Genomic DNA, 13,675 nt, shown 5'->3' with positions numbered 1-13,675 from the left:
TTTGATCCTTTTCTCACTCACTCCTATGTCACCACACTCTCTCCCTGCAGGGCTTGAAATTAACTTTTTTCACCACCTGCCAATATGGCTGCTAGATTTAAAGTTACCAGCCAATTCGAATTTCCACTAGCCGAAATGTTTTTCTTGAAATAAACCAGAATATGAGTGGGTTAATTTAAGCATAAGTATCAGTAAGTGGCCCGGGATTCTCAAAGCCTGTGTTGAGGGTCACACAAGAACAAAAATGCACTCTTGAAGCTAAATAAATCCAAAATCAACAAGTTCATTATTTAAATTTCTACTTCAATGTAGAACAGTCATTTCTTACACATGAGATTACTTTTAGCCTTTTAGTCATAAATATTATTGAAAGATATTCCATATTCCAGACTCCAGACTGAAATGCTATAACAGAAGAGTATTGGCCAGAATGACATGAACATTTGGACACTTATTCAGCGGGTATCTTGCATGTTGCGTTCAGGTGCACTGTAAAAAAAAAAAAAAAAAAAAGTTTTTTTTTTTTTTTGCAATTCCATCGCGGGCCACACAGGGGGCGCCCGGGCCGTATGTTGCCCATGTATTATTATTATAACCTTTATTTAACCAGGTAAAACAAATTGAGATACGAAATCTCTTTTACAATTGCGACCTGGCCAAGAAGGCAGCAAGTTACAGATCAGATCATACACACATTTACATACGAGATACAAAAACTAATTAAAACAGAGCACAGACTACACCAACACTGCATCAGGAGTAATAGTAAGAAGCATACGAAATAAAATCGTATATTACGATTTACATCCTAAAATCATAGTCATAAAATGATGATAAAAGAGGCATAAAATGCAGAGGCATATTGTGCACAGAGGAGTTTAAATATTGCTACAAGAGGCATAAAGTGCATAAAGAGACAAAGTGCACAGTGGAAGTTTAAATGTTGCCACATTGCTGCGTATGACCTAAGCAGTCCAACATGTTGCCCATGGGTCATCATGGCCCATTGCTAACCCTAAAAACAAACAGAGTATTGAACAACATTGCCATCTTGTGGCTATTTGTTCTAACTGGTTCCCTGTAAAAGAGAATTATGCCAGTGATCTGGACCCACAAAGCTCAGCAACCGTTTCTGCTGTCAAAAGGCCAGAGAAATAGTCCACCTCCCAGTTCTAATCAAGAAACGCAGCCATGACTGTCAATCCAGCTTTTGGGATTGACAGATCGAGCGCGCATACGCGCTCGATCCCTAGGCTCGCCCGCTACCCGGGCTTGCTACCTTGCCCGCTGCGCGGCCTCACCCGTCCTGCAGCTCGCCAAGCTGGCCCTGCAGCTCGCATTCGCAGCTCGGCCGCTGCGTGGCCTTGCCCGCAGCTCGGCTGCTGTGTGGCCTGGCCTGCCCTATTGGCGCATGTCTCCCTCAGTCTCTCTCCCCCTCTCTCTCCCTCAGTCTCTCCCCCCTCTCTCCCTCTCCTCTCTCTCCTCCTCTCCTCTCTCTCCCTCAGTCTCTCTGCCCCTCTCTCTCTTCTCTCTCCCTCAGTCTCTCCCGTGGTCATCTGTGGTTTATTACATCACTGATGATGTCACAGTGGTTTATGACATCACTGATGATGTCACAGTGGGATTTATGACATCACTGATGATGTCATTTATGACATCACAGTGGGACATGGGACAGACAGAAACAAACAGAGCCCTGCTAGCTCCCATTTATATACTGATGATGATATTATTTAAAGTAAAAAAACAAACAGGCCAATCAAAAAACTGTCATGGGGTTTTCCTCCTCTCCTCTCACACATGGGTGAAAAGTAAGTGACAGTGACAGTGAAACGTCAATAGGTTAAAAGGGTCAGTGAGAGATTAGGCTACATGATTTCAACTCCTATGCCATGAATTGCCCAAGAAGAAAGAGAGAGACGATCCCGGGCGAATGAAGGTATCTCATTTGCTCTGAATATATTTGGCTCCGCCCAGAGCCATAGCTCCGCCCTTTAGCTGTCAACCAAACCCAAAGTCAGAAAAAAGCTGCATGAAGTTAAAGATAGTTGGAAGGAAGTTATGTGGTTTCCTTTGGAAAATAAACCGCTCTAGTTGTCAGGGCATATCGGTGGTGGAGGTTTAGTCTGACAACTAGAACAATCAGGTGTGCTTTGAGGGGGAAAACAGACCCGATATTATCCTCATTAAGTGTTGTTCCCACTTCTGTATGAATGATGTTATTACTTTAAAAAGAACTAGCGTTAAACCAAAGAATTGTATTCTGAAGGCTGTAACCGGAAGTTCTATTGTGATTCTGGGGCTCTTGACTACAGACAACAGAGGCTCTTGACTACAGACAACAGAGTGAGAGGGAGAGAAACAAAAACCCGGCATTTTTCACTGCCTGGGTGTCTTGTCTTGTGTGCATATCTGAACTGATCAGCTGAAACTGCTCCCGTGACATTTCATTTGTGGGCCTCCACTCTATCTACTGCTTTTTGTCTGCTCAACATGGCGAACCGAAAGCGCCAATTAGAGCAAGATCCATCCACTGCTGACACTTTCAAAACCCCAGAGAAGAGAGTGTCTGTGGTCCGAGAGCACGAAGAGGACTTCATGAGATGGGGAGTGGAGGAAACGTGCCAATACCTGCAGCGACAACAAGGACTCAAGGAATGGGCAGACACATTTAGAAGTCTGTCTTATTATGGTTTTGGTTTATACAGTTTGATCTGTTTAAATGTATTTTCTTCTTACAGCTAACGTTAGCCTGACTAGTCCAGTCTCTTCTCCTTTTGGACAGCTGCTAGCTCGGTTAACGTCCACCTGTCCATGTTTATTTGTGTGACTTGCTAACTAATAGCTTGTTAGCTAGTTCATGTTCTTGTTACAGCTGTTGTCAAAACGTACACAGTTGCAAGCTGTAGATGCTTGATTTTGCGGCGGCTTTTCTCAAAATTTGCGATGCAATTTGCAACATTTTATGTGATTTTCTGCTGTAAAATTGCGGGAACTGGCAAAAATTGCGGCATGAGGAAAACAATTCGATTTAATTTTTTAATTTTTAATTACCGTACATTTTTTCTTTTCCTCCCATCATCATTTCTCTTCTCCTTTCTTCCTCATCCTCAATAATGCTATTATCACTTTGCCTTTTCTCATACCTTTTGCTTAGTGCTTTATATATTTCCTCTTATCCTTATTTCCTCTTTACTTTACTTTACTTTATTTCATTTGGCAGACGCCTTTCTCCAAAGCGACGTACAGAGGGATAAAAAACAAGCATAGATCATGTAACATACATAGTGGAAAGCAGAGATAATGAAAAAGATAAATAAAATAAAGAACCAAAAACAGTTGACAGTCCGTGGGCAGCATATAAGGGAGTTGAAGAAGGTTAGGGGGAGGTAAAATGGAGAGAAAAGAGATGAGTTTTTAGCCGATTGTGGAAGATGGGGAGAGATTCTGATGTCCTGACCATGGGGGGGAGCTCGTTCCACCATTTGGGGGCGAGACAGGTAAAAAGGCGAGCTTGAGAGCGGCCCTTGAGCCCGCGAAGCAAGGGGGGGGGCGAGCTGGCATGCCTTCCTTTTTAAATATACTTTATTCAATTATTCAATAAGGGGTTACAAACATTTACAGTAAATACATTTTTTTTATTTATTTTTTATAAACAGTAGAAAGGAATAGTTATCAAAAATAAGAAGTCTGTTAGAAGGTGAGCAGGTGCCAGGGTGTGGGTCTCTTTGTTCTGTCCAGTGTTCTTTGCCTTTTCAGTTCCGTTATGATTTGTTTATAGACCGGCATGCCTTCCCTGTCCTCCTCATCCCTTCCTTGTTCCTTGTTCCTTGTTCCTTGTTCCTTGTTAAATATTCAAACAACTAGACCCTAAGCTAAATATAGCCTGGGTAAACCCAGCCCCCAGTGACCTGCTCTCAGACCTGTTCTCAGTCACTAGTGACTGGGAACTGAGAGAGCAGGTCACGTGGGGGCTGGGTTTACCTAGGCTAAGCTAAATATGCCACCTGTGTGTGTGTGTGTGTGTGTGGGTCTCAAATGCTTCGCGCTAGCAAAGTAGCTGTCCAGTGACGATTTCCGTTTGTGTTCCTCCACGACAGTGTTGCAGGGAGTGCAAAATAGTTTGCCTCCACTTTTATGCAAAACATTTGGAAATTGTTTTGCGGTTATTTTTGTTGGTAAATGTGAGGGGTTTGCCCTCCTCATCACAATGCGATGACGTGTTACGTTATGTCCCATACTCTCGTCACTTCCTATTGTTGTCCCTCGTTCCCACAGCAACCAGGCAAGATGACAGTGCACACATATCTCAAACCCAGGTAAAGAATAGATGCGGCATTTTACTAACTTTTTGTGGCAAAATTGCGGGAATTTTGAAAAATTGCAAGCCCCGCAAATATCGCGGAGTTTGGTTGAATTTGCATTAATTATTGCGATCGCAAAATCGCAATTTCCTGGAGGGACTGTAGTGTCTACGTTAAGTTACACGCGTCACGCCAAGTTGATTTGTATAGCCCTAATTCACAAGCATGTCTCAGAGGACTTTACAGAGAGGGTGTCTAGCTAAATCTAGCTACGCACAATCAATAAACATAATTTAACGTGCCATTTGGGGGACGCTTTTATCCAAAGTGCTCTGCAATACCACAAGTACCAAACGCCTAACCCTAACAGTGTTGTGTTGCTCTATTCCCTGAGATACAGGAGAACTATGAAATGCCAACAACATTGTGTTTCCTCCTGTGTCCAGAGAAAAAAATAACTGGTGTCGATCTGCAGGATCTCTCCGAGACACAGTTGGAGAAGATTGGCATAGAGTAAGTGTGTCATTTGTCCTGGTGTCGGATGTCTAAGAAAACATACGAATCCTGATTCCTGCCTAACCAAAGGGGGTTTCATTCAAAGCCAATGCCCCTTGGTGTGGTATCACTATAATGGTTGACCAGAATGGCAGGCAGTCAAGCAAAACCCACAGCCCCCTTTGATGTTTCACAGTCCACTTTCTCTTACACTGCTTTTCTCTCTCTCCCTAGGCCCCGTGGTGTCCGTCTGCAACTCCTATACAGTCTCAGGAAGCTCTGGCAGAGAGCAGCGGAGCCAAAGGTATACAATGTTCTTCAAAATAACTCATGTTGAAGGATGTGGTGATAACAGAGACTGACTATTTAAAAGAAGAAAGGTGTGTAGGATAAACAGCAAGGGAAGGTCAAGACATACCAGGGTCAGTAAAGGACCATCACAGCCACCTACAGTACCATCCATTATGGTTTCTTTTTTGCTTGCTGTTATTGTTTTTGTCCTTGTCTACTCTCACTCTACAGTCAAGTTAAGTCAGCAGGCTGGAAAAAGGGGGAAGAGAGGTAGAATAAGATGAATGATGAAACACTAGTTTCATCATCCCCTCATCTTTGCTTGCCCCTTCCAGTGATATTGAACAGTGAGCTCTAAAACAACACCCTTGGAGTTGGTAGGGACTATCGTGTGGATTTCCCAGGTTGCGGAGGACGATGTTGAATCAGGAGTCCACTCCACACACATAGAAACTTAATTCCAAAATAAAACCACTACGAGGAATGACCTCAATTTAAATGTTAGGTTATTGCAGTGGTTGTGCAACGAATGAGTTGATTCCTGGCCAGGAAGACAAACTATGCGAGACGATACTGTCACGGGTTCGGTTCTAAAAATAGATAGGCTCGTGTCTAGATGAACTGGACCCGCAACATACCACGGCAGAAGGAAATAACCACAAGGCTGCCAGATGGAAAGTTTGTGAAAGGGAGGTTGACTTACCTGGCACAGGTGTGGTTGTGCAACGAATGAGTTGGTTCCTGGCCAGGAAGACAAACTATGCGAGACGATACTGTCACGGTTTCGGTTCTAAAAAGAGATAGGCTCATGTCTAGATGAACTGGACCCGCAACATACCACGGCAGAACCAAAGACCCACAAGGCTGCCAGATGGAAAGTTTGTGAAAGGGAGGTTGACTTACCCGGCACAGGCGTAGGGCGCAGACAGCAGGCCGGCCGAGGCAGACGGCTCGTGCTTTACTGGATAGCCCAAGCCGGGGTGTGGAAGCTAGCTACAACCAGCTTCCGTTCATTAGTTTAGACGCTAACAGAAAAGTATCTCACACACACTCACCCATACGTGAAAATAAAGGAATAAAGAGAATAGAGAGAACAGGAGGCGGGGGAGACAACATGTCTTCCTTGGTTGGAGTGGCCGAGAGACACCCCTTCAAATCAACTCCCACTTTCCTATGACAGCCTCACGCGATGCCATAAATCACACAACAGGGGTAACCAGCAACCATCATATTAACCAACTGTGACAATACCAAAAAGAGACTGGCATGATAGACTTTTCATTTGGGTGTTGTGAGGCATCCCAGATGCCAAGACGCTGGTCTTTGAATATGTCACACTACAAGAGGTAAAGACGGCCTCCCTGCCTCCCGAAAGACAGGCACAGATTTGTTTTTAACTAACAGTCTCTTAGCTGATAAATAATACAATACGTGTGTATATTTTTCTAATCCTAGCTGTTTGGTGTGCTGTTTTCTACCAGGTGTTTAATGATCCCATCCATGGGCATGTGGAGATACACCCACTTCTCATCCGAATCATAGACACACCCCAGTTCCAAAGACTACGAAACATCAAGCAGCTGGGAGGAACCTACTATGTCTTCCCTGGTGCATCTCACAACCGCTTTGAACACTCCATTGGGTATGTCTGTGTGTGTTTTCAGATGTGTGTGTGTGTGTGTGTGTGTGTGTGGATTCAAAATGTTTACTATTGGGGAAGTTTGGTTTGCAGACAGGGTGCAGTAAAACACACACAATAAGAACAATAAAACCTATTTGAAAACATGTAAAGAACAGTCAACAGAGTCATCAATGCAAAATATAAAGTTTTTAGCCTGATAGCAGACTAAATTGTCAACTCTGATGCATCAAAAGCTCATGATGTGTTAGTTCCAGGTGGGTAGCAGCAGGATGGTCACACAGTGGTTGTGAAAGGGGTTGTTCTGTTGTTGATGCCCTGCTGCAGGGTGGGACACCTAGCAGGACGGCTTGTACAAGCACTGAATGACAGGCAGCCAGAACTCCTCATCTCGCGCAGGGACATCCTTTGTGTGCAGATCGCTGGTCTCTGCCATGACCTGGGTGAGTTAAGAAACACACACACACACACACACACACACACTGTGCCATGCCATGACTCATCTCATGTAACTGATCATTAATAACTGGGTGTGGTTGGGAGTCAGAATAAAACTGAAACTGTAGCTTCAGTAGCTTCTATTTGGTACAAGACTTGGTAAGATATAAACATGAATAGTTTAATGCACACGCAAACAAATCAGTAACATCTCCATATCCCTCTTTATCCAGGACATGGGCCTTTTTCCCATATGTTCGATGGCATGTTCATCCCCAGAGCGCGTCCAGGATTGAAATGGAAGGTGAGAAACTGTCCCCCTTATATATATTTTTTAATTTTGTTTCTATAGTCCCATGTCATATATTGGTCAGTGTTGAGGGGTAACACATTACTGTAATCACATTACAGTTGTCTGTAACGAGTAGTGTAAGGCGTTACGGCTCCTAAATCCAGTAATCACATTAGTTACTAAATCAAACACTGTCATTACTTGCATTACATAAATCCTTCAATCATCAGCAGGATCGGGATTGAATCTGCAGGATTCTGGAAAAAAACATCCAATGTTTCCAGTGCTTTTTAATGCACGATTGCGCAACACCACAGCTGACTGTTAAAAGCCGTTAATTGCTAGAATGGATGGACTAGAGGGACGGGGAGGAGTGATGATTGGTTAGATTTAGGCATGAGGAGTGACGATAGGATGTTTCATGTCAATCGGAGGCAGTCATCCCTCTGGCCGATCCATTGTAGCACCAACTTTCATAGGAGTTCGAGTCAGTTTGGGGGGGCTGTAGGGGGAGGGGGGGATGGCAGCGCTGTCTACAACTTTTGAGGGGTGGAGATACGCACATTACTTCACTCAAGCGATGTTAGTAACGCAAAAGTAATGTAACGAGTAGTGGAACGACTTTCGCCAGGGAGTAAAGTAATGTCACAATGCTTATGTATGACATCACTGACAAACACAGCACTGTCAAACTGGACTGGTTCAATCACAAACAGTATTTAACTGTATTAAGTTCTTTGATAAGTACTGCCACACAGTTCCAGCACTGTGAGGCTCTGATTGAAAGGGCTGAATGACCAACTGAACGACAAGACACATCTGCTGTCAATATGCAAGCTGGAACTGTTTTAAACCAATGTCCAATGTTAGATACTTCAGAAAACTATCTCTAGCAGCAAGGATATGCTAGATTCCTAAGAATCTATCAATCCACCAGAGATGGGCACTTGAGACTTGGTGACTTGGACTCGAGTCGACTCGAGTCCCTGTTTTGATGACTTGTGACTTGACTTGACAAAAACATAAATGACTTGAGACTTACTTGGACTTGGAAGTTAAAGACTCGAGACTTGACTTGACTTGAGAGGTGATGACTTGGATGACTTGTTTGTGTTTGTCTGTTTAAATAATTAAATCATAACATAACATTGTCCAAGTTTCTCTGTCTGTCCGGTATGCGTCAGTCAGTGCATGGCGGGGAGTGCAAGCTGGAGAGGAGACGAAGAGAGGAGCGTGACGGACAGCCGCTCATCCAATCACGACAATGCTATAAGGAGGAACATGACTGAGTGATCCAATGACAAATTGTCATCCAGTCATGCTCCGCCTTATAGCATTGTCGTGATTGGATGACTGGCCGTCAATCAATCATGTCACTGGATTGCACACAGCTGCGATATTCTTCAAACAGGCAGAAGGGACAGGGGCGGAACGTTTGATGTTGTAGTCTGGCTGTCAGTGTTTCACTGTTTAACAGTGATTGAGAGGAAATATTTATTAAATACTTTTGGCCAGCGCAGGCCCGTAGACTATCGGTTCGATCTGTAGACTGCGAGCACGCCAAGAGATCTTAAAATATTATGCACAAGCTTGCGCAACACGGTGGTCTCCAAAGTTCCTAATCATCCTACAACTCGTTCTAGTTGTGAGATGTATATATACCCCGCCTGAAAATGTGCTTTAGACTTAGGGTGTTAATTCATAAAGTCAATTTTAAATTTTTATTTTGGCCAACATTGAAATATTACAACTTGTGGTAAAAATTTGGTAAAAAGAAATATTACTATCTACCACTTATTTAGCTTCATCTGGTTGCTTCCTTGTCAACCACAATGCATATTGGGACATTATGCAAATGTAGCCTATGTGTCAGCCCTGGGTTGGAGGGGGGAGAGGTACATGTTGTCAGCTGTGTGTGTGTGTGTGTGTGTGTGTGTGTGTGTGTGTGTGTGTGTCAACAGGTTCAACAATGCTTTTCTGCACTACTACGTTTCCACCTAGCCTTGTTTATATTAATATGTTTTGATTGAGAAGAGGTAAATACTCTAAGTTTAAGCTATTTGTTTTTGTTTGATTACATTGTAGTATGGCTGTCAGCCTGTCACTAATTCACAGTTTAAAACTGACGTGGCAGATTTTTTTTTTTTTTACTGAGAAGCAGTTAAGAAATAAATAAGCGTTTATAAAGTTATTTGACTTTTGTTTGATTACATTTATTTCACTGAATATCAATGATTAGAATACAAATTAAATTTGTCATACTTTTTGAACGGGTTAGATACTGTAAATTGGCCAATAATATCACCACTATTAGACAGGTATTAATACCATGTCTTTTTTCTTTATAAACAAAGGTAAGACTGCAGTATTTGGGCGTGGAAAAAAAAAGTGACTTGACTTGGGACTTGACTTGCCTTAACTAGGGACTCGACTTGACTTGACTTGACAAAACCTGTGACTTGACTTGACTTGACTTGCCCAAAACAAAATGACTTGGGACTTGACTTGACTTGCCCAAAACAAAATGACTTGAGACTTGGACCGAAGTGACTTGGTCCCATGTCTGCAATCCACAACCACAGTAATAATCCAGCCCAAACATGCTGTTGGATTGTCCAATTATTTATTTATTATTTATTGTTTATTTTGGCTATTTTCTAGCAATTCGGAAGCTAAAACTTTAGTTTCACAAAGCTTGACCTGACCTCTCCGGTGTTCTTAAAATATGGTTTAACAAGAAGTTTTCAAAAAGCCAGAACTATGTAAGTGAACAGCATGGTGTTTTTTGTATATAATTAAACCAAGGCTGATCTGCTAAGCAATTCCTGTCAAATGACTAGTAAGCAAAACAGTTGTCAACTAAGATAGTCATTATTACAGTGTCCAGCCTGATAAGGTTCAGTGATAAGAACTCTTAGTCATGGTGTCATTAATACAATTTATCAAACGTGAGAGAGATAAGAACCATTCAAGTTTGTATCCTGGACTGTTATTGTCGTGGATAATTCTATATGAATATGTCGAAATAAATAGGACACCTTCTCAGTCGCTGTGAAGATATGAATCTGTTTAATTCTAACCACACATGAGCATTTATATGTGAGTATGCCTGTCATTGTAGTAAACTCTTAGATAAGCTCTTTCTGTTTGATTAGTGAGTCAAGACAATTTGAAATGGTGAATGTTCACGTTCTCATCTTAATATGCATCTGTGTGCCTGTTGTGTTGCAGCATGAGACTGCTTCTCAAGAGATGTTTGACTACCTGGTGAGTGATAATGGCCTGGAGCCGGTGATGAAGGATCATGGCCTGGTGTTGCCTGAGGACCTGATCTTCATCAAGGAGCAGATCGGTGGACCCGTCTCGGTCAGTCATTAACACACACTACAAATGTGTATAGACTTTTAAGCATTAGAAAAGTGTGTGACTTGGCTAAATTGATCTATGGTCAGGTTCCAAACCTCTCACCGTTCCCTCCGCTCCTCCACTAGTGTAGGACGCCTCGCCCCCCTTCACTACGGGGCTCAAAAGTCGTTCATCCCAATCGCGACTCTTCTCGTCCCTGGCACCTCAATGGTGGAATGAGCTCCCCCCTATGGTCAGGACGGCCGCTTCACTGCCAATCTTTCGTCAAAAACTTAAAGTCCCTGGAAACCAAAATCCACAAAAACGTTCTAACTATGTTATTTAGGGTCTTATGTTAGTAATTGTGTGCCTCCGAAATTATTATACATTACTTTCAACCCAAAGCCTTAAAATCGACACTTTTCTACAAGATTCTACAAAGTACTTCCTCATTGAAGAGAGCAGTCCGCGAGGTGCTAAAACGCAGGAGATTATGAGGTCATAAGCTCTATATAACCTTTGTACACGCGCGTTCTTTGCCCCCACAGCGCTGCTCAGTGTCTGTCTGTCTCCCTCCCACTCTGTGTGCTGTGTTCGTTCGTTCGTCTCTCTCTCTCTCTCTCTCTCTCTCTCTCTCTCTCTCTCTCTCTGGACTAGTGAGAGAGAGAGAGAGAGAACGAACGAACGAACACAGCACACGGGTGGGAGGGAGACAGAAGCGCTGTGCACTCGAAGTGGCAGAGCAGAGATTAGTCTCGTCGGCGGTGTGTAGAAACCTCTCCTCTGCCTGCTGCGGCGCTGCTGTGTGTGTGTGTGTGTGTGTGTGTGTGTGTGCGCGCGTGCAGACAGATAGACAGATAGACAGATGACCGTCAGTACGCTATGCGCGCAGCAACACGCGAACACACACACACACACACACACACACACACACACACACACACACACACACACACACACACACACACAAACCATCTCTCTCTCTCTCCCTCTCCGAGGAGAGGAGAGAGGTCTGAGAGAGGGAAATTTCCCTGCTGTAGACGGGACACGCCCACACAGTCCGCGGGAGAAAATACACTCTAAAAAATAATTGATTCTCATGACTTTTGCCAGGACTGTCAAACCTAAATTTATATATTTTGCGACGTTCATCATCGTTCAAATTTGGCTGGTGGCTTATTAACATAGGCTCCTGTGATGTGATGAACTCAAAATGCTAAATAATAAAGAAATATTTCTGGTTTCCAGGGACTTTAAAACACACCTTTCAGGCTCCACCTGGCCCCTTCTTGAACTAACATCTTTCTCTCTCTCTCTCTCTCTCTCTCTCTCTCTCTCTCTCTCTAAAAAAACAACAAAAAAACTTTACCACTATTTCTTCAGAAGTTGTAGCTGTCATAGACTGTGTTGCATAGTTGATTGCTCTATTGCTGACAAAAATGTGTTATTGTAAGTCGCTTTGGATAAAAGCATCTGCCAAATGACGTAATGTAATGAATTCGGAGGAAAAAGTCTGAATTTATGTCATCAATCACGCAATTGTGATGTCATCAGTGAGGGCTGTACAGTGCAATTATGTCACACATGCTATGAAATAATTTACAGCAGTAGCACCCATACAGTTTTGCGTGTGTGGAACTTAACTGTGACGGCAGTGCCGCCGCAGCGTCCAGAGACTATATGGCGCAGACAGCCTATCTTGTCAAAACATCTTGTTGTTCATCTTCAAATGACTCAATAATGACCTTTGCCAGACGAACGTTACATTCTGAACTCGCCGTCACTCGGAGACCAACATTAATGTTAGTGCAGCAGAGCAGTGCTCACTCAACAGTAACACATGAGACTGGCTGACCAACACACTGCAGCGCTGTGCAACTCTAAGGTGAAGAACTTAAAACTTGTGCTCAGTCCGTTTCACCTCAAAAACCCTACGCCCGCTCAACGACTTGGACAACGATGGCTTTCCCCACAACAGTGCAGCAGAGTGGCTGCTCTCTATACTTGCTGCTCTCCACTAAAATGTGAATAGCATGTTAACACTTTGAGTGCCACGGCCCTTGGGCAAAAGGTTGCTTGCTGTGCCACATAGGCCGCAATGCATTTTAAAACAGTCATATAATTTCTTTAATAATTACTATGTAAACACTGAACACGCACAAATAACGATGAGACTCTCTTCTATCACCTGCAAAAAAAAGTTTATTGATCCCATTTTCCGTTCTTTAGTTATGAGCCGGAGAAGATAGCTTGATTGAACGAAAAACAGACCTTTTTTTCTACGAGCTGAGATAATGAGCCTTTTGTGAAATTAAACATTTCAAGCACATCACTGACTCTGAAGCTAATTTTCTGATGTAGTCACACCTCAAAAATAATTTCCTTCAATAAAACAGTGAAGGCCAGGGAATTTTGTTTGGAAGAATAATATTTTTAGCTGCAACCAGCAGCGCTGGCCCCTGCGTGCGCTGCTGGTTGCAGCTTCTTGCTTCTGCTGGTGGGCATCGGATATTCTGGCTTGCGTTTGCCAACCCTGTCCTGCTGTCTGGGTCTGTCTGGGTCAGTGTTGTGTGCTGCTCTGCGTGCCCCACCTCCCCCCCTCCTCCTCCCCCCCCCCGTTGTGGGAGGGGTGTCTCTCTGCTCTGCTCGGCTCTGCTGTTTGCTCTGCGTGTGCTCAGCACTTGAAAAGTCCGCTAGATCCAGCTTTTTTACAGCCGCGTGTACCAGCTCCCATGCTTCCAGTTGAGAATAATAACAAATCCACGGCTGATCATGCGAATGGGCTGTTGCAGCGCACACGGAGGTGCTCAATTGTGATAGCAGATTGGCTGCTGCAGGGGCACAGCTAAACGTTATGCTTCAATGAAGCAG

General features: G+C 43.5%; 1 protein-coding gene across 1 annotated transcript; it reads left to right on the top strand.

The window, feature by feature from the left end:
* Positions 1-2,394: 2,394 nt before the first annotated feature.
* LOC310770838 (deoxynucleoside triphosphate triphosphohydrolase SAMHD1-like) lies at positions 2,395-10,825 on the top strand (the record flags this gene model as incomplete). Its single annotated transcript, XM_083663546.1, has 7 exons — positions 2,395-2,677; positions 4,751-4,817; positions 5,034-5,103; positions 6,572-6,732; positions 7,057-7,172; positions 7,401-7,471; positions 10,691-10,825. Coding segments are annotated over exons 1-7 (804 nt in total), but the record flags the coding sequence as incomplete, so codon positions are not given.
* Positions 10,826-13,675: the final 2,850 nt, after the last annotated feature.

The sequence above is a fragment of the Poromitra crassiceps genome (genome assembly GCF_964638095.1).
Source record: "Poromitra crassiceps genome assembly, contig: HAP1_SCAFFOLD_244, whole genome shotgun sequence".
Taxonomy (NCBI): Eukaryota; Metazoa; Chordata; class Actinopteri; order Beryciformes; family Melamphaidae; genus Poromitra; species Poromitra crassiceps.
This window is presented reverse-complemented; position numbering and strand designations above follow the sequence as displayed.